This window comes from Pleurodeles waltl, chromosome 10 (genome assembly GCF_031143425.1).
Source record: "Pleurodeles waltl isolate 20211129_DDA chromosome 10, aPleWal1.hap1.20221129, whole genome shotgun sequence".
Lineage (NCBI taxonomy): Eukaryota > Metazoa > Chordata > Amphibia > Caudata > Salamandridae > Pleurodeles > Pleurodeles waltl.
In genome coordinates this window covers 11,006,159-11,027,278 of record NC_090449.1, presented here as the reverse complement: position 1 = coordinate 11,027,278, position 21,120 = coordinate 11,006,159, and the positions used below count along the sequence as shown (strand labels likewise).

The 21,120-nt window shown below is 48.2% G+C and overlaps 1 protein-coding gene across 2 annotated transcripts in view; it reads right to left on the bottom strand.

The window, feature by feature from the left end:
- The window catches only part of LOC138260892 (non-structural maintenance of chromosomes element 3 homolog), a 52,107-nt gene that overhangs the window by 12,267 nt on the left and 18,720 nt on the right, over positions 1-21,120 (bottom strand). For both annotated transcript variants that reach the window (XM_069209369.1, XM_069209370.1), the window contains exons 3-9: positions 16,688-16,795; positions 16,527-16,590; positions 14,074-14,153; positions 2,200-2,294; positions 1,211-1,290; positions 1,069-1,111; positions 199-261 (exon numbers count right to left, since the gene is read on the bottom strand). In XM_069209369.1, the coding sequence (XP_069065470.1) occupies positions 199-261; positions 1,069-1,111; positions 1,211-1,290; positions 2,200-2,294; positions 14,074-14,153; positions 16,527-16,590; positions 16,688-16,795 (533 nt within the window). The remainder of the gene's footprint in view (positions 1-198; positions 262-1,068; positions 1,112-1,210; positions 1,291-2,199; positions 2,295-14,073; positions 14,154-16,526; positions 16,591-16,687; positions 16,796-21,120) is intronic.

Genomic DNA, 21,120 nt, shown 5'->3' with positions numbered 1-21,120 from the left:
CGCGCAGACTTCTCTGGTAAGCTGAAAGAGTTTAACAGGTTCAAGGGTGGTGTCCTAACCCCTAGTGTTCCCAGTGTCACCCTCGGATGGGGTCTTCTCTCATTCAATCAGACAAGATTAGCGCACACAAGACCTGCCCGCAAGCCACCCGGTACGTCTGTCCCCTCCGTCACCCAAAGATTACAAACACAAACATACTTTTGTCTGACAAACTCTTCCGTTATCAGCTTCTTAACGTCACCGAATTCAGAGTTCTTCTCCCTATAAAACACAAAAGAACCAGTAAATTCCACATCACTAGAGGTTTGTCTCATTCTGCCTACCGCCTGTTCATCAAGAACATAAAATACCTGGGGCACGATTTAGAGTCTGATGGGCAGGGTACTCCATCGAAACAGAGTAAATGTCCAGCAAAGTGTCGGTCCACCCTTTCGATTTGGAGTCGGGTGGATTGCCAGGCTTATGCAAACAGAGTAAAATATACTCAGTTGGCGTAAACCTTCCCCAGACAGTACGGGAAGTCCGAGGTAAGCCATCCAACTGTCCGGCCTTTTTAAAGTGTGAAGTCAGATGCCTTTATTTTAATTGTCCATCACCATAGACAGTAAAAACGTATTAAAAAAAATACCCCCATACCACTGGAGAAAGCGCCCATGGTGTCAGGCAATTTCTTTTTTAACAACAAACTCTCAAAAAGATTTAAAAGTTTGGTCTAAATATCAGTCGCCAACAATGGATCCACAACAAACTTAAATGGATTTGTACTAATTGCAATGATGGCTGTTCTTACAAACCCAGAGTCCACCACGGCCAGCAGTGAACTCAAGATTTAGTGGGTGGGGTAAAGGAATAGTGATGGATGTTCAATCCTCAACCACCCTGACTGACTTTATTCCACCCACCAACGTCTAAATCCGGCCCTCAGTCAGGAAGGGACCTACTGCGTGATACCTGCCTCCCAGGGCTACCACTCCCACTGTGCATTACCCCCCACCAGACCACCAACTGCCCTGCATGATCAGTGGCAGATTAAGGACTGAACAAGATGGATGTGAAAAATCAACCTACGTGGGGTCCAGTCGCAGCCTCCGGAGAGTCTCCCATATGACGGCTGTAAGACATGGAGAGGGACAAGGCAGTCAGCGAAGAGGACCTGCATGAAGGACCCCTGCCCCTCCAGTAGTGTTGGGCCAAGCTTCACCCCACTCACCTTCCTTCGCCACGTTTCCTTTCATGAAGATCAGGCTGAGGATCACGGTTAGAAGGCCCAGCTTGGCCGTGCTCTCATCCCTTGGGAGACACAATATGGATTATGGGCGCTGCCATCCGCCTCGCACTGTCTCAAGCTCACTTCCATGGAGTCCGGCTTCCTGTCCCGGACCCGGATGTACTAATGCTGCTCAACTACTGCTTATTGCTGGCTGGTGCCCTCCAAGCCCTGGTCCCTGGCTGGTGGCCTCCGAGCCCTGGTCCCTGGCTGGTGCCCTCCGAGCCCTGGTCCCTGGCTGGTGCCCTCCGAGCCCTGGTCCCTGGCTGGTGCCCTCCGAGCCCTGGTCCCTGGCTGGTGCCCTCCGAGCCCTGGTCGCTGCCCTCCAAGCCCTGGTCACTGGCCACTGCCCTTCACCAGGCTGCCTTTTTTGCTGCAGTGTTACATACTTGCCCTGCCCCCCTTGCAGCTCCTGGCCTACTCGGCTGCCAGTGCCCCCGCTACAGCCCCTCCTGACTAGCCACACTTCTGCTACCCCCTGGACTAGCTGTGCTTCCGCCTCCCCTGGACTAGCTGCGGCACCGCTGCCCCCCGGACTAGTAGCCACGCTTCTGCTGCCCCAGGCTATCTGTAATGCTCCCTTGCTATGGCCCTTCTCCCACTGCCCTCTGTCCTAGCCTGGCTCTCTAGCTGCCCTTCTCCCTTCTGTACTAGCCCTCTCCTTTCCTGCCACTGCCTGTTAGCCAGCTCTGCTTCTGTCATTCTCCCCATCAGCCAATGTCCACCCACCTTTAAAGTGCTACAGCCCACCTCTAGGGCTGCTCTCCTGCCCAGCCTTTAACCTCTGCCTTCTAGGACCCGCTCTCTGCTCTGGCTGCTCCTTCCTGACCATGCCTGACAACCACCCCCTGCCCTCCTTACCATCCCTGCCCCATGCTACCCCGACCGACAAGCAAACACTGAGCCAGTGACAGGACCAAGCGCACTCTTACACTTTCATCTTGTCGCCCTCCAATCGCTCCAGGGTGTTGATGAGAATGTAGGTGTGATTCTTGGTGTCTATCTCTGCCAACTGCAAACCGAAGACCTGAGAGGGTGAGAGACAGATGTGAGGGACGGAGGAGCGTGAGAGGAGGCGTGGGAGGGACAGCGGAGTAGCATGAAGGACAGCGGAGGAGTGTGAGAGGAGGAGTGTGAGGGACAGAGGAGAAGTGGTGACCCGGAGAAGGATACAAGTACATCAGCAAGGTCATCCCAAAAAAAACACCTGTAACTAGGGGCATGTGAACATGTGGAAGAACAGAGGTTCCTAGTGGAGCAAGCAATGTGAAAATACAATTAATATATAGTCAATCGTACATTACATATATCATTTAATGGTAAGGAATACTGGGACACCTGGCAGACTTGCATACAAGATTGTATTTGAGTTCTTCAAAGATCAACAATGACCGAAAACATAGAAAGTGCTCTGTGCCCTGGTGATCGAAGGTGAGCTCCAATAAAGCTGTGCAGTTGTGTGTGTAGTACAAGGCGGCAATGGGACAGCAACAAACCTACAAAATGTGTACTCTTTGATGTCTCAAACATTCAGACACCAGTACGCAGCATTTATTGTTTCGTTCACACTGCTGCGCCAACAGCATTTACACAAGACATTAAGGGCCTTCATCAGGACTGATATACGCATGTGCAGCAAGAGCAAATCACCGGAAGGAGTTCAGTCCATGTGAGGTCATAAGCGCTGCATGGCGCGGGCGCGAGTTATAGTCACTTCATTTAACTATAACTGGTGAATTTGTGTTTTTTTTTTCTTCTATTCAAAATTTCAAGTTTAAACTGACATTTTCACCTAACTATAACGTCACATTAACCTTTGATTTTTGCAGTGAATTTTTTAAAGTAATTTTGTCAGAGCTTTTAGTAATGTAGGGTGAGATTTTATTACCATACGCAACTATGCCAACACCCTGCGTCTACGTCCGGCTCCCGCCCCTCTGCGGGCAATCAAATCTCCACCATCCATGGCCTTTCACCGTGCACGGGGTGGAGTTGGCTGCAGGGTCTGGCCTGCCCTAAGGGACAGCACCTACTTTTTGTTCTTTTTTGCAGGAGTAAATTGGGATGGGTCACACTGATTCCTGTGAGTCCTGTGGGATAGGAGCAACCCAAAAATAAAAATAAAAGGATTTTTTTTCCTTGTCTATATCTTCAGCGCCGCTTCACGCATCTTCACAAAACTTTCCCAAAAAATTTGAAAGCCCCCTCATCTGCTGCCTGCAAAGTTTCAGGGTGATCTGTGCAGAGGGTCAGAGAAAAGGAGGTGTGGAGAGGGGGTCCCAAAACACATTTTCCCCATTCATTTTTCCATAGGGATTTTAAACAGCAAAAGCACACAAAATACTGGACCGAATTACACCATATTTGGCAGAAAGTTCGGTCCTGGTCCAGAAAGAGTGCTTTTTTGTTATGGTGTAATTATGCTCAGCTGTTTTTGAGAAATTAAGGGAGAAAACAAATTTGTATAGAAGGATTCACAACCCCTAACGATCTCGTGCCGAGATCTGATTGGCAGATAACACTTCAACAACAGAAGCCGTTGAAATATTGTCAGCCATCTTGTCCAAACCCCCACCCAAAAAAAAACAAAAGGGGCCAGGGTACAGACACCCTGACCCCTTAGCCCTGGTGTTGGGATCTCAAAGGGCCCCCAGGGCTAAAAAGCAGGTTTCTTTTTTCACAAGCATTCCCCCCAACATTTGATTTGGATATGTGCCCCAGGGAGGTGGTGGTCCCCGGTGCTGCAGGGGGGCCGGGCACCACACATATTTAATTTGATTAGAACCCAGGGGAGGAGGTTTGGGCCGGGCGGAAGGGGGTTGGGGGGAGTGGGAGTGCAGCCCCCTGCATTTTCAAAAACATTCATCCTGGGGAGGTGGCGGTCCCTGGGGGTGCCGTGGGCCAGAGGTCTCCCTCATTCAGAATATAAATGCCCTGGGACCTGGCCTACCCGGGGGCTCCATTAAAAAAAGCACAGAAGCCCATGCTTTCATTTTTTTTTTTTTTTTCACTTTGTGGCAGACCCGCCAGAACTGCTTTTTTGCTCTGATGGGTCTCTCTGGGACTCCAGGGACCAGGGCTAAGGGGTCAGGGTGTGTCTACCTTGGCCCCTTTTGTTTTTTTCATTTTTTTTGTGGAATTCGGCTGAAGCCGAGTTCCAAGATGGCTGCCAACACTTCCTTGTTGAAGTGTTCTCAGCCAATCAGATCTCAGGAAGAGATCGGGAGGGGTTGCAAATCCTTTGCGTCCCTATGTATACAAATTTGGATTTTCTTTAATTTCTCTAAAACTACTGAATGGGTTTACACCAAACAACAACAAGGGTGCTTTCTGGACCAAGACCTACCTTATTGCCAAATTTGGTGTAATTCCGTCCAGTAGTTTGGGCGCTATCACCGTTCAAAATTCCTATGGGAAAATGATGGAGGGCAAATGCGTTTTGGAAACACTCCCCCTTCCTCTCAGCCCACACCTGACGGATCACCTCAAAAATTTCCAGACAGACGTTGAAGTGAGCGTCGTAGTTTCTTGGAAAACTTTGTGAAGATTCATCAAACGGTGCCAAAGTTATTAGCAAAACAAAAAAACGCTTTTTCTATAGAAACTAGGTCCCAACTATAACTACCCAGTGGCGACCGCCAATAGGATATATTTTTAGCAGTGGGAGAGTAGATCAATTTTCAAGCAGTTCGGGAAAGATCCTTGGCGTAGAGACCACTCAGGGTGAACCTAGTGGGGCATGAGAATACTGTGCATTCTTTTAAGCAGGTACTTAGGAAGGGACTGGGGTCAAGGAAATGGTAGAAGGCTTGAGTTTTGTAATGGGTTATAGACTTCAGGCTGCGGGATGTCCATGAAAGTAACCTAGCTGTTGGGTGCTTTGTTGGTAACAGTTAAGTAGGGAGCGGTGGAAGTCATGAGAAGTGAAAACTCAATAGTTTTGATTTCGGTGTAAAGTGGACAAACTCTTCACTCTTTTTGTCAGGATCGGGGATCATCAGGAAAGCCCTTGGCTTAATTGCTGCTTTGACAACTTCAGATATCACTCTGGATCTCTTTCTGGCACAATCAATGGGGATCCTAACACATTCTAATTTGACTTTAAAGACAAGTTTTTTGTGCGTGTGCATAGAGCTGCACAAAAGTGCAATATCTGGCTGTGAAAGGTTTTGGAGCCAAGAGCACTCGGTGGAATCCGGGATGTGAACGAGATCTTTCCCTACATTACCAGGTCTAGTGTAGCTCCTTTGATTTGAGTGGGATTCAGGGAATGTTGCATCAACTCATCGACTCTGGCGAAGGAGGAGAGAGTATGGAATGTGTTGACCCTTTGGTCATCCCAGTGGATATTGAAGTCTCCTAGGAAAACATGATGATGGTTGGACATGCATGTCGTGAGGTGATAAAGGTAATGTAATGTTCAGCAAACGGTTATTTTTGGCCCCAGAGGATGGTAGGTGATAGGAAGGTTTAAGTGTCTATACCGAGGCAGTGGAAGGTGAAGGTTTCCATTCTCTGCCATTTGCAGAGGATAAACATTTTGTGATTATAGCGACTCGGATTGCCATTCTGCCTTCTCTGTCTAATCATATGATAACATCTTTGGGGGTGTGGAATCGAAGTACAGGACAGGCCGATACCCATTATTGAGACATTTCTGTCACTAGGTTGAGGTCCTAGTCATTAATCGAACCCACCGTGTATTGTGCGCCTCAGCGATGAAGCAGTTGTGAAGAACGCAGTGGAGGTTAGTAATAGATCAGGAAAAGTAAGCAACTGATTCTACAGAACCTTCAGGGAGGTTGTTGGGATTCGTTCTTCACGTAGGGCGCCTGGTCCACGAAGACCCATCTGGACAGCGATAGTTTCGAGATTCAAGACCAGCGCTAGACATGTTGGTTTACCCAGAAGGGCTAGAACAAGGGTGGGGAGGATGAAGCTAATATTTTGCCTACAGATACCTCATATTTTTTCAACAAGAAGTTTGTTTCCTCAGTATTGAGACTGGGCGGATTGGTGTGCGGTGGGGGAGGGAATCTTAGTTGCAGAGATTTCGAGTTTGGAGAACTTCGTAGACAGCGGACTCAGCTCTGTGGTAAGAGACTTCATACTGGATATTAAGGTGTTTATACCACTGGATACTGGGAAGAGTGGTGCGACCGGTCAGGGCAGGTGTCATCATTGGGCGACCTACTAGGAGATACGGGAAACAATGGTGCATCCTGTGGACATCAGGAATAGATGGGCAATATCTGGAGGGAAGATGGGGGTGGCGGTGGAGAAGGGGGAATATATGTTAGGACGGAAAGATGTAAGTGTGAGGGTGATTAGAAGAAAAAATGGGAGTTGGTATGAGGGGGCCTACAGGAGAGGATTAGGGAGGAAGGTTTGGGGGGGGGGAACCCTATCTCTGTGAGAGGGGATCACAGTGATACCAAGAGAGGCAGCTGCTTGGAGTGCAGGGGAAATATGGAAGGCCTGAAAAAGCAGAGGGCCGGCGAGTGGTTGGACTAGAGAAAATGCTTGAATTTTGGGTCATGAACGGGGGAAGCGAAGGAGCTTCAGGATGCCAGGAGACTTTGGTCAGATGGACGGAGAGGTCGGGGGAGTGGAGAGTTAGAGCGGACTTCAGGGAAGAGGTGGAATACTTAATAGCTTGGCCAATGGAGGGGAAGTTGGGCTCAAATACTTCCAGATTGGAGTCAGAAGCTTGGATCATAATCGTACCATTGTTGTAGCTTAAGAGGCGGGCCTTAGGGTCGCAGAGGGAATAGAAGTGCGTTTGTGACCATAGGGTAAGTTCAGGTTGCACTCAACATTCAAAGCCTGCCTTAAGGTATGTATCAAGGTAGCAGTGTTATCAAAGCAAAATAGGAGATTTCTTTTTAGCGATCTATTTCACACGTGGTGTTACTGGTCTATGAATGAGGTTTCAGGGTGAACAAGAAGGATCTTGTGCTTGAAGGCTGTGGCGGCATTGTTAGATAAGTTAGGGGTAAATGATTTTTTTTGTGTTGGGTCTGTACCTGGGAAGGGGCTCGGGGGCACCAGGGGGGCATTATTTTGGGAGGAGGCCGGTCAGCACCTCGAGTGGTGGGATGGGGAGATGCTCCAGGTGGCTGCAGAGGTAGTAGGTCCAGAGGGAAGTTGGACAGAACAGAGCACAGGGTGGAGCTTCTGTTCAAGGTGTAAAGATGCATTTAAAGGAAGAGAGTAGGGCTTGGTAGAATAAAAAATATACTAGCCAGACGTAGCACTGGAGGCTTTGTGTTACCTTGACTATTGGCTGAATGTTAAGGGGAGAAGGCAAGTGAGAAAGGGCGCTCGAAACAAGCCCAGAAGATGTTAGTTTCACCAAATTAGAACTCCATTAACGTCTACTAAACTTGTCACAGGCAAAGGATTTGTTTTCAAGGGAGGTTGCCTTGTTTTGTCCATTTGGGCCTTGCTACAATGGTGGAAGGCCTTTTATTAGGGTGTAGGCAGGTCAAGTTATAAATTAATGCTATTGAGGGATTTAGAAAAAAGGATAACTTGCCAAAACACATTAAAATTGGCTCAAGTCACTTGTAATGGTGACCACACTTGGCTCCAGCAAAGCTAACGAAGAGCTAGTCTGTCTTGTGTGCAGTTCATGTAGTAAGATGTGGCACAGCTGGAGCTCACTCTAGGCAGCCATTCTTCCTCTGTGTTTGGATGCGGAAGAGGAAAGAAAAATGGAAGGGTGATAGAGCAGCATACATGAAAAGGAGGAACTGTCTTGGGTACGAGGGACTCAAACGTGTAGAGAACTAACTGGGTAGAACCCTGAAGACTGGAAAAACGGATCAGTCATGAAGTTCCCAGATCCGGCAAGCAGAAGGGAGGACCACTATCAGAACTGTTTCTAGGATAAGAGGGTGAACCGGGCAGCTGTGAATTGGCTGGAAGGGAGATGTCATTAAGAAAATCAAAAACAGGTTAAAAACGAAGTAGGGAACAACAACGTACTGGGAGAGAAGAAATAAAGCAACCCTTTTAGCAAAAAGGAACTAGTTGTGTTTGTAAGGAAATGCCTCCTTGGCTTGGTTACCCCCTAACTTTTTGCCTTTCCTGATGCCAAGTTATGATTTGAAAGTGTGCTGAGGCCGGCTAACCAGGCCCCAGCACCAGTGTTCTTTCCCTAACCTGTACCTTTGTTTCCACAATTGGCACACCGTGGCATCCAGGTAAGTCCCTTGTAACTGGTATCCAGGGTACCAAGGGCCCTGATGCCAGGGAAGGTCTCTAAGGGCTGCAGCATGTCTTATGCCACCCTGGGGACCCCTCACTCAGCACAGACACACTGCTTGCAGATTGTGTGTGCTGGTGGGGATAAAATGACTAAGTCGACATGGCACTCCCCTCAGGGTGCCATGCCAACCTCACACTGCCTATAGGTATAGATAAGTCACCCCTCTAGCAGGCCTTACAGCCCTAAGGCAGGGTGCACTATACCATAGGTGAGGGCATAAGTGCAGGTGAGGGCATAAGTGCATGAGCACTATGCCCCTACAGTGTCTAAGCAAAACCTTAGACATTGTAAGTGCAGGGTAGCCATAAGAGTATATGGTCTGGGAGTCTGTGGGGCACGAACTCCACAGCACCATAATGGTTACACTGAAAACTGGGAAGTTTGGTATCAAACTACTCAGCACAATAAATGCACACTGATGCCAGTGTACATTGTATTGTGAAATACACCCCAGAGGGCATCTTAGAGATGCCCCCTGAAACCATACCGACTACCAGTGTGGGCTGACTAGTTTTAGCAGCCTGCCACACACCAGGCATGTTGTTGGCCACATGGGGAGAGTGCCTTTGTCACTCTGTGGCTAGTAACAAAGCCTGTACTGGGTGGAGGTGCTTCTCACCTCCCCCTGCAGGAACTGTAACACCTGGCGGTGAGCCTCAAAGGTTCACCCTCTTTGTTACAGCACCCCAGGGCACTCCAGCTAGTGGAGTTGCCCGCCCCCTCCGGCCAAGGCCCCACTCTTGGCGGCAAGGCCAGAGGAGATAATGAGAAAAACAAGGAGTCGTCACTGGCAAGTCAGGACAGCCCCTAAGGTGTCCTGAGCTGAGGTGACTCTGACTTTTAGAAATCCTCCATCTTGCAGATGGAGGATTCCCCCAATAGGATTAGGGATGTGCCCCCCTCCCCTCAGGGAGGAGGCACAAAGAGGGTGTAGCCACCCTCAGGGCTAGTAGCCATTGGCTAACCCCCCAGACCTAAACACACCCCTAAATCGAGTATTTAGGGGCTCCCAGAACCCAGCAAGATAGATTCCTGCAACCTAAGACGAAGAAAGACTGCTGAGCTGAAAAACCTGCAGAGAAGACGGAGACACCAACTGCTTTGGCCCCAGCCCTACCGGCCTGTCTCCCCACTTCAAAAGAACTGCTCCAGCGACGCGTTCCACAGGGTCCAGCGACCTCTGAAGCCTCAGAGGACTACCCTGCATCTAAAAGGACCAAGAACTCCTGAGGACAGCGGCTCTGCTCCAAGAAAGAAGCATCTTTGCAACAAAGAAGCAACTTTGAAAGAACACACGTTTCCCGCCGGAAGCGTGAGACTTTGCACTCTGCACTCGACGCCCCGACTCGACTTGTGGAGAACAAACACTACAGGGAGGACTCCCCGGCGACTGCGAGCCCGTGAGTAGCCAGAGTTGACCCCCCTGACCCCCACAGCGACACCTGCAGAGGGAATCCAGAGGCTCCCCCTGACCGCGACTGCCTGCTTCAAAGACCCGACGCCTGGTAAGGACACTGCACCCGCAGCCCCCAGGACCTGAAGGATCTGACCTCCAGTGCAGGAGCGACCCCCAGGTGGCCCTCTCCCTTGCCCAGGTGGTGGCTACCCCGAGGAGCCCCCCCCCTTGCCTGCATCGCTGAAGAGACCCCTAGGTCTCCCATTGGACTACATTGCAAACCGGACGCCTGTTTGCACACTGAACCCGGCCTCCCGTGCCGCTGAGGGTGTACTTTTTGTGCTGACTTGTGTCCCCCCCGGTGCCCTACAAAACCCCCCTGGTGCCCTACAAAACCCCCCTGGTCTGCCCTCCGAAGACGCGGGTACTTACCTGCTGGCAGACTGGAACCGGGGCACCCCCTTCTCCATTGACGCCTATGCGTTTTGGGCACCACTTTGACCTCTGCATCTGACCGGCCCCAAGCTGCTGGTGTGGTAACCTTGGGGTTGCTCTGAACCCCCAACGGTGGGCTACCTTGGACCCAACTTTGAACCCTGTAGGTGGTTTACTTACCTGCAAAACTAACAAACACTTACCTCCCCCAGGAACTGTTGAAAATTGCAGTGTCCAGTTTTAAAATAGCTTATTGCCATTTGTGTGATAACTGTATATGCTATTTTGCTAATTCAAAGTTCCTAAAGTTCCTAAGTGAAATACCTTTCATTTAAAGTATTGTTTGTAAATCTTGAACCTGTGGTTCTTAAAATAAACTAAGAAAATATATTTTTCTATACAAAAACCTATTGGCCTGGAATTGTCATTGAGTGTGTGTTCCCCATTTATTGCTTGTGTGTGTACAACAAATGCTTAACACTACTCCTCTGATAAGCCTACTGCTCGACCACACAACCACAAAATAGAGCATTAGAATTATCTCTTTTTGCCACTATCTTACCTCTAAGGGGAACCCTTGGACTCTGTGCATGCTATTTCTTACTTTGAAATAGTGGATACAGAGCCAACTTCCTACAGTGTTTATAACAGGGAAGGTTGGCTGGGAAGACAAAGGTAGACAAAGGAGCTGGGTATCCTGAACTATAGGCATCGCCAGACCCTGCTGTACGAGGGACCGTGCAACCCTCAAACAAGACTTCAAACAAGTGAGATATTAATGCCATCAACTCGTGCAACTACACAAACTTATTTCAGCAGCTTGCATAGATCAATTTGGTGGAGAGATTCCTGGCAATGTCTCAGGAAGCCTCCAAATCTGATGTGAAGGAACTAAGGGATAGGATCCCAGCAGGTTTCTAATTCACCACAGGCTCTGGGGCTCATGTCCATGGATGTGCAGCATCAGTCGGCGTCATGGTCTGAGCCAATGGAGTCGCCAAGCCTTCAGGAGGAACCGCTCCTCCTCTTCTTAGGGAGAAGCTCACAGGGTATCCAACATTGTTTGTCAAAATACCTTGACGTGCACAAGGTCAGCCCAAGGACCAGAAAACTCTAGTCTCATATTTTGAGGGTCAGGGGGTTCACCAAACACCAAGGAAGAGACTGCTGTTGGCGAATGGTTCCTAGACACCAAGTGGTACCAGCAGGCACTTCTTCCTGGACAAAGACAACTTTTCCTTCTTATTGTGTTTTTTGAGGGATAATCTTTGGAGAACGATACCGGGAGGGACACTCACCTTTGGGACAAAGTCTCCTTCGGCTGAGAAATCAGGCAGATGTAGCCATCAGAAAGGGTAGAAGAACGTCAACCATGATTGCTTTCCTTTAATTTCTTGCAAATGGCGCTTTATGAGAATGATGGGCTACTGGTTAACTTTGGGATAACCTATATCCCGGTCGTGCCAGCGCGGGGAGTCTCTTTTCTGGGAACAACCCATAATTACACCTTTAACCACAAATTGGTAATTTTATACCTACCTAAAACAAGCATTGACAAAGCCAATAGGTATTAACAATGCAAGAGCTACTGGCTGTTTTAATGTTAATATCCTTTACCCATGTAGCTCAAGAGCACACAGTTTAAGCAGAGAAGCTGTGATTTATCCTCGTTTTCTGGATTTGCCCCTTTATTTTTCTTTATTTTCTGTTTAGTACAAAGCATGGTAAGGTAGCTATGAAGACACAAGTCGCAGTCCAAATTTCTCTGGGTATTATAGGAGTGTTACACATTTGTCAAGGGGCCTCGGAGTTCAAAGCTAGTTGAAATAAAATGGTTTCTTGCTGAAATGTAGCGCTGAAGGTGTCTAGTTGTTTTTCTAATGGGAGCAAGAAGCAATGACCAGATTCTATCGGGCTGCCTCAAACACTACTAGAAAATGAACTGCGGCGATAATAGTTTGCGAGCAATACTTGTCCATAAAATAGATAATACATAACACCATATTAGGATCCTGTAATGCCCTTGTGTGGATGTGAAGACTTGCAGTAAGACAAAACTATGCATCGTATCTCAAGTGCATTTTGATAGCGCTTACTTACCTCGAAAAGGCGCTAGTATGCTTCAACACATCTTATAGAGTGTTCAAATGGGAATGAGATAAGTTTTCCTCGTGTTGCTGACTTTACTGTGACACTCGACAGGTCATACACAAGGAAATTTAGGTTCATTTTGAATTGTTTGCGGTCTAGAAAATGTTGTTTTGCTATTGCCACACTTGTACAGTGACACACCAGAAGGCGGTTTTGTCCCATGCTTTCAAACAGAGTACATTAAGATGCACGCAGGCATGAGAAGCAAAGTTACGAGACAACGGAAGCTCCGTATGTGAAGTACAAAACGCGACGTACACTGCATGTGCGAGAAGCTTGCAAATGCTAAAGCTTGCAGTGTGCTAGATGCGTGTGAGGCAGATAAAGGTGCACATGCAAGAAACACAATGGGGAAAATGCACACAAATAATGAGCACAGTGAGATATACAGTACCACGTGTGTGGGTGATGTTCAGAAATGTGGTGTTTGAGATGAACATAGACACGAGGCCGAGTCAGGTACTTGCAAACGCAGCAAGTGTAGTGTGTGTGAGAAAACCTTACAAATGAGTACACTGCACAAGAAGGTCACAAAACAAAAAAAGGTAGTGCATGAGGTGCTTAGAAGCAAGACAAAGCAACTACAATAAAGCATTTTGTAGGTGATGCTTGGTACAGTGTGTTCAGCTCACAAACACTGGAAGCCTCGTATGGAGAAGGCTTAGAAACAGAGGCGTGGGGGTGGGAGAGACTCCTTAACATGGAAAACTAGTGTGAGATGATAACAAGCAAGCCTTGTGTGCGAGATACAGTGTGTGATTTTACCACACACACAAGAACCCCGGTGCGAGGTACTCATAAAAGTGTACAGTGTGAAATGCTCAAGACGTATAAATCCCAATAAAGCAGCATTCAGGTGTAAGGGTGACGTGACTGGGGTTGGGATTGGGCAAGAGGCAACAGGGGACGGAGCAAGTGAAAACACAAGCACTCGTGTGCAGTCCACAAAGAAAAAAGTAGCTCCTAAAATGGAAGCAGTGGATGGACACAGGTACTTGGTCCATGCTCCAAGAGAGGGCTAAACAAAAGAGGCATGACGCATGCCATGGCCAAGCAGGGCTAAGGATAGGAGAGCAACTATGAAGCGAGCAAATGCTAAGCCTATGGGCGGGCTGAAGCCCACAAATTGTAAGCAACATGACTCTCTGAGGCAGCACATACGCTGTCTGGCCAAGACTTTAAAAAATGATTGTAAAGTTTTGATTTTCAGTTACTTCAATTTGCAAGACAAACTCCTAAATAATTTCCACCTAATTCTAAATTCAGTCTAAAAAACTAGGCCATTTTAGAACAGCTCAGGGTAACCACCCTGTTAGACTCTAAGCTCACGCCACATGGACCACAAAAAAACTAATTGTAGAAGATCACAGACAGGACAGAGCGTGTAATGCACTTGATTTGGCACAAGTTACTGACAAGATCCTTAACAGCATAGAGCCCTAGTGTCCTGCTCATGCACTAGTTTCATAGCACGTTAATGCCCCCAGAGCACTACCAACCTCACATGTCCCCTTGCTGCCACCACACACAGGAAAGAAAATAACAACCAACCTTCTGAAGCGTCTTCCCAGCCTGGTTGACAATCTCAGAGTAGACGTCCTTGTACTCTTTCACCACGTTCTTGATTATGTCTGGAGGAGAGAGTGACCAACAAGTGCTAGGATATTAAGAAGGTGGACAGCAAACCAGCACCTTAACCTTTTGGATCATAAGTACAAGCTTCCAGGCACTATTCCAGCACACGCCAGTCGTGGCATGATGTGGTGTCTAGAAGCTGCCACATCCAGGAACCAATCTGACCACACACTCCTTTCCCTACTCCCACTTTACAGAATGTTTTCTTGGGGCAGATAGAAAATCTCCCCATAATACCAATAACTTCGAAACGCCGGTAGGGATGGAGCAAATTGCATTAGGTTATGCACAATGCTACCCTGGTCATCCTCTGAATGACATTGAAGCAATATACTTCTGTGACAGTTACACCCTCATACTACCCATGGCATGGAAAAGCCTGACAAAACCAAGTAACGCTCGATTTCCCTACACACAGCATGCAACAGCTCACCATTCCATCAAACCATCATACACAGCAGCACGCAGATTCCGCAGTCCTATTCACTAGGCAACACTCGAGCAGGACCTGGACTGCTGCAGTCTGAATACACCTTGACACCTCCACCCTCACTGCCCCACCTTTCTGTCACAACACCTACCCTCGAGCAAATCGTAGGTTGTACAGGCCCATCAGACAGCCTCTTTCCCCATCAGCAAAGGGCCTGGATGCCTAGTTGCACCAGTGTTTTACACCCTTCCTTCACAACTAAGGGGGTCATTACGACCCTGGCGGTCGGTGGTAAAGCGGCAGTAAGACGCAAACAGGCCGGTGGAAAAAACAAACGCCGCGGTCATCCGACACTTCACCATTCCGACCGCCATGGCGGTGAAGACCGCTGGGCTGGAGATAGCGGTCTCCAGCCCGGCTGTCGTCACTAGACCGCCGACGGTATCAGGACGCTGCATACCGCCATGAATCTCGGGTGATTGGGCACCGCCATGAGATCCATGGCGGTAGGCACTATCAGTGCCAGGGAAATTCATTCCATGGCACTGATAGGGGTCTCCCCCATCCCGCTACCCCCTACGAATCCTCCCCCACAACCCCCCAGCCACTCCCCAAAGGTGGCACAATCCCTCTCCCCACCCCAACCCCGAACATGCACATATACACACCCCTACACGCACACACCCCCAACATGCACATATACACACCCCTACACGCACACATACACCCCGACAACACATACCAGCACACAGACATGCACACCGTCCGACCCGCACACATTTCCCATACACACAACACACCCTGCATGCATACACGCACTCACACACCCCCTCTACACTCTCACACGCGCACCCCCATGCATGCACACAACACCCCCCCACCCCCTTCCCTAACGGACGATCAACTTACCTTGTCCGTTGATCCTCCGGGAGGGGACGGGATCCATGGGGGCAGCTCTGCCACCAGAACACCGTCACCAGAACACTACCACACCGAATCATGGGACGTGATTCAGTGGGCGGTGTTCTGTTGACGTGGCGGTGGAGGTTGAGCAGCCTCCACTTTCCCGCCGTCCGCCAGTATGGCTGCTGGCCGCTTTCCGTATGAAAAAGGACGACGGCCTGCCAGCAGTCATAATACGCGGCGCGGAAGACCGCCACCACTGGACCTCGAAACAGTCTGTCACACCCCAGCAAGATTAAACCACCTGTCTTTACACCCATCTGTTATAACCATGCCCGATCAGAACATGAGTCGCAGATCTATAGATACCTATCGCGTCCTAGGTCTTCATTAGAGATACTATGCATCCCACGCTGCAAGTCATCCATGCCCCCTAATCGGAACTGGGAAACCATAGCATCACCTGCCCCAACACAATCCCAGGCCTGAAGCATATTTCACAGTCAAACCTCCCCCTCACAGGTCCTACAAGACATGGACCCCAGTGGCCTCCCTGACTGTAACCCCACCTGTCACCAGCAGCAAAAGGCACCCAAAGAGTAACCTGCCTACCAGCACCAGGTCATGGACTACACCTCCCACCCACAAAAGAACATGCAGTCGACAGTCCCACCTGCGTGTCAAATTCCCTGACCCAGCAGGATATAAAACACAACCATTTATACTCCCTTCCCTCTAAAGAGACTTTAGGCTCTTTAGATCTCACTACTTCCACCTGCCAGCTACAGGACATGGAGATCACATCGTTATGTGCCTCACACACGCCTCTCCTTCAGTAGGACTCAGGCCACACATCCCCTCCGGCCGTTCATACCCTTTGCCTGCCCCACCACTACTTGGGTACGCAGCTCAACCACCAGTTTAACTCACACTATGACATGCAGGCCACATCCGATCTGCCAGGTCACCCAGCCACATCTGAACAGAGAGACATCCCTGCATCCTTCTCAGACAGACGCGGACCACGCAAACCTACCTGCGCGTTTGATGGGCATCTTCTTCTGATCCTTGACCAGCAAGTACTGCACGACCTCAGCCACCTGAGGGAGAACAGGAGAGGAGGGTATGAGAAGCCAGGACTTGTGTGTACTTATCTTAAAAGGGGCAACACCCCATTCTCGCAAAAAAAAACCTCACCTTGCGAGCCACCAGCTCCGGCGAACGCTTCTCCAAGTTGCGCTGCACTTGCGTAGGTGTCTGTGTTTGGCTCAGATTACTGTCATCGTCCATTTCCACATTATCTCCCTGGAAGAAGTTCAGATACAAAGAGATGTCACTGAAAGTGTGGCATGCCTCAAGAAGAGCGAGTTAGGTAACGAATGAGTGAGCTAGGTAGTTGGTTGGTTGGTTCCTGGACAGATGATGGCTGAGGTCTCAGGAAATGTACGTTACCCCAAAGGTTTTTTGACAGCTTCATAAAGGAGTGTGGATTTTATACATGGACTTGTCTAAGGGACAGAATGCTTCTTAAATCTACTTGCCCTGTATAAAAGCCCATGTGGCACATTTGATGCCATGCAGCGAGGTGCCAAGTTAGGACACTGGCTTCCACAAAATATTTGACAAACACAGATATTTGCACTCCAGTGCCCAGGCTGCCAACTGAGAATCAACAAGGCCGCTCAGTCTGACCTTTTCCACTTAAGCGCACTGTATAATTCTTGGGCAAATCGCTTCATCTCACTGTGCCCTAATTTCATTGTACGCCACAACTGTGAGTTTGTACTAAGCGCTAGATCAGTGATCAGTAGATCACTGGTTCGTGGGTTACAAGTAGATGAACTCTGCAAGCTCTTGGCAGAGTCACAATGTTATGGGCCAGAATGTCAGAGCTATTTGTGCATGAAACCCTCGCTTACATGAGTGAACGTTGCTTTTCCAATGATAAAAAGACTTATGCACCTGAAGATGTTCCTGTGTGTGGGTCTACTCACAGGATGGACGCAGGAGGTAAGTCGCGATTCCAGGTCTAAATACACTGCGAGTATGCGCACACCCACAAACTTACATGTTAAACCGCATTCACCAACCCCTTTTGAACCCATATTCACCCTGAAAAAGGTTGGAAATTTACTGCTGAAAACTGCAGAAGTAAAAAACGTTTCCAAGGTGGGAAGTGACCGGCACCCTCCTATGAATAGGGAAGGAGTTTAGGGAAAGGAGCGTCTTCGTGGGGGAATACATTTCCCTACTGAAGAAAGGAGGGGAGTTTTAACAAGTGAATTTGCACTTCACACGAGCAAATATACATGTGTATTCTTGTACCTGAGAAAGTAGAATTCAAAACTACTGGCTACGAGTCTGGTTTCCAAGCCCACGTATGTAAACACTTGTGAACTCCTGAAAGTTGCACATCTGCACCAGTGGAAGGCCAGAGACACGTGGGTGCACCTTTGTGCCCAATTTATTTTATTGACACGCTGGCCTAATGGTTATGCATGAATTCTGCAATATTTTTTAAATACTTGCATGAGACAAACACATGTAATTAAGTGGTGCTGAAGAGAAATGGTATGAAAGGTTGTCCTTAAAATGTGCATGACAGTTTAGCAAAACATATAACTTTCATCCCTCTTTTTAAAATCAAATTGCAATAATTTATGATACATTTTTTATTTTACATATAGTTAAAGAGAAATCTGGGAGCATTATAAAGAGTTACAAATTGCTGTATTTTACACACATGAACGTCTTTGTATTGAATCCACTGTCAGTAACGCATGACGAGTTTACCGCTGAATGCATTTAAAGTGCTCACCCTATAACAGTAAAGGGTTTGCATTTACAGCACTACATAACGTCTCTACCATTCATATTGATGTAGAGGACTTTCTGTCCAGTGGACAAAGTAAACATGAAGACTTTTTGACTTCATCCGCAAAGAACATGCCTTGGGCCACATCTGTTGATTCTAGCTTTAGTGGTAGTCAGGTAAGCCAGTGCAACGCAGGTGAATGTGTCCACCTCTGCGTCCGCCTTCTCTGGTTATGGCCCCTGCCACACCTACTTAAAATAGGAGGGTTGCCTGCTCCTTCGCTGCAGAAACAGAAACCAAGGGCATTCTCCAGTAGGTTGCTTAGCTCCATTACACAAGCACTGGGTGTTATGGGATGCCTTGTAATCGCAAGGGAACCAGACTGACCGTCTACCTTTGGAATCGTATGTCATGGAACTGCACACCTGAAAGACATATGCACCTTGACAGACTGTCTCACTCCAAATTGAATGGTATTAAAGAGTCTTAGATAACTATAGATAAATAGATCATTTATGTTGCTTTTCTCTGGCAGCAGCATATATGAGAGGAGGGTAGTCTTGAACCTACATGGAGTTTTAGGTCTGAATGTGCAACTGTTACCTGGTGGTTTAACCTACACCAATGTTATTCTATAGTTCTTTGCTTCCACACGTTTCCACATATGCCTTTACTACGCATGCTTTTACAAAGAAAAAGACGCGTCGTGGTTCCAACCACGTTGTTAAGGCATTTGTTGTTCCAGCAGTCGTGGTTTTGTCATACAACCCAAATAGTTGAGGAGAAGCTCAGTGGACCAGCGCAGAGGTAGGATACTCAAGACGCCCCCCCTGAAGTAGTAGGAAAAATATTCCCAGATTGAAGGACCAGAAAGGAGGGAGGTTCAACTGTAGAGAGTCTGCCTTAATGGAGACCAGCACTCCAGGTGCAGAAGTTCCACATGCTTTCCTAAAAAGTTCTGGCCTGCCAAGTGCTGTACAGATCAGAGAATTACAACTGCTGCCGCCTCAACCTAGGATCACACAAGGTGGACAGCAAAGCTCTCATTCGACCCCCAAAAGAAAAGTGCAAATGTGTGACCCTAGGTGTGCATGGAGACAGCAAATGACGCATTCAGTCAACCCATGCGAAGATGAAGATTCCGCACCACCACTAACACTCAGTATTGCCTGACTGACTGACCCCTGCGTTGTCCACAGTGTGGTCAGAAGGCAGTGGCTCTGGATTTTATAACCGTCTCCTCCCTCACAACTGAAAACCACACGGAACCCGCATTTTGACAACAGTCCGCGAGTGCCTGCTTAGTCTAGGGCGCCTGGCTTTCTGACAGCCCGCATCCCACACTCTGGTACCAGCCCCACCCAGCAGCCCTCCGAGTGTGCCGGTTAAACATGCAAGAAGCTCAAGAGAAGTTTCCACTGGTCTGTGATCATGTGTAGCAGGTTCCTTATTGTGACAGCACCGATGAAACGCCAGTCTCCACGCAACACTGATCACCGCCACACCTCCGCGCGAGAGAACACCGCTCCTGGCTCTAACCCACATGCTCATATTAGGCCGACTCACTGGTCCTAACTCACAAAGGTAAACTTAGACTTTTGGTGTAAACTTAGACCAAAAGTCTAAGTTTATGACTTTGGGAATTCACAAAGGGCATTTACGAGTAGTACCTTTTGGTCCACACGCGGTGATCTGCCCCAATGCGGACCTGAAGATTGTACTCGAAAATGCCCTTTGTTAATTCCCAAAGTCATAAATTTACACTTTTGGTCTAAGCTCAGACCAAAAGTGTAAGTTTACCTTTGTGAATCGGGCCCTTTGGCTGCAGTGAGGTAGGTAAGAGTTATACTGTGAAAGCCCACACCCCCTGATAAGCCAGACGCGGGCCCTGGCAGGCCTGCTCTTTAACTAACAAAGGCACAGCCAGAGACAATTCAACACATAGGATGCTGTAACGCGCCTGCACCAGCACTGGAGTACCTGCACTATATTCCAGATGACGGTGGTTTTATATTTAATAGAATTAGTTTCATCTTCTCTAGGAAAAGGTCCATCACTAGTTGGACATTTAAGCCATGGTATGATATGTATATGCTGAGTGAAGCGCCCAGTGCCCACAATCAACATTCACTAGCGAGCCTCGATTGGTTGACTTTCTTTTCTGTGGAACAGATTTTAATAATCAGTTGTTCATAACAAAATACAGAACAAAGAACTAATATTGCAGATGGCATCATCACAGCTTCACACTTGGGAAGGGTGACCATGTTTAATCTTCAGTGTCGAGACAGGAAGGACCTTGCATCCATCACTATCTCACGAAGTTTGGTAAGTTATGGGGTTAGGTTGAGTTCCTGACATGGCCTTGAGTCAAATGAAATATTTACTTCCCAGTACTGAACTGTGGGAGGTGTGCAGTCTGTGTAAAAACCCTCCTCAGTGGTTACAATTCACTCTACGACCAGAGGCCATTCCGTAGATTTCAAACTCTCCCTGGTCCATCGCGGATATTTAATGTACATTATCAGATCTGCCCTGTCTCTTCTATGCTGCCCTGCGATGGAACCCCTGTGTAAGGGCATCCCTTGTGATCCAGACTGCAAGCAGCTCTATAATAACAACAAAAGCCAAGGAGGGGGTAGGCACCCCTGAATGGTTCCTCGTTCAATAGGAAGGGGGTCTAACAACTGCCCATCGACCTTGACGCGGGCCAGGAGCTGTGTATAAAGCCGGTGTACCCTCGTACTCTGCAGCTACCTCTGAGTAGCTACTCTACGTGCGGTGCAACCTAGTAAATGAAAAGCTTTTTTGGTTG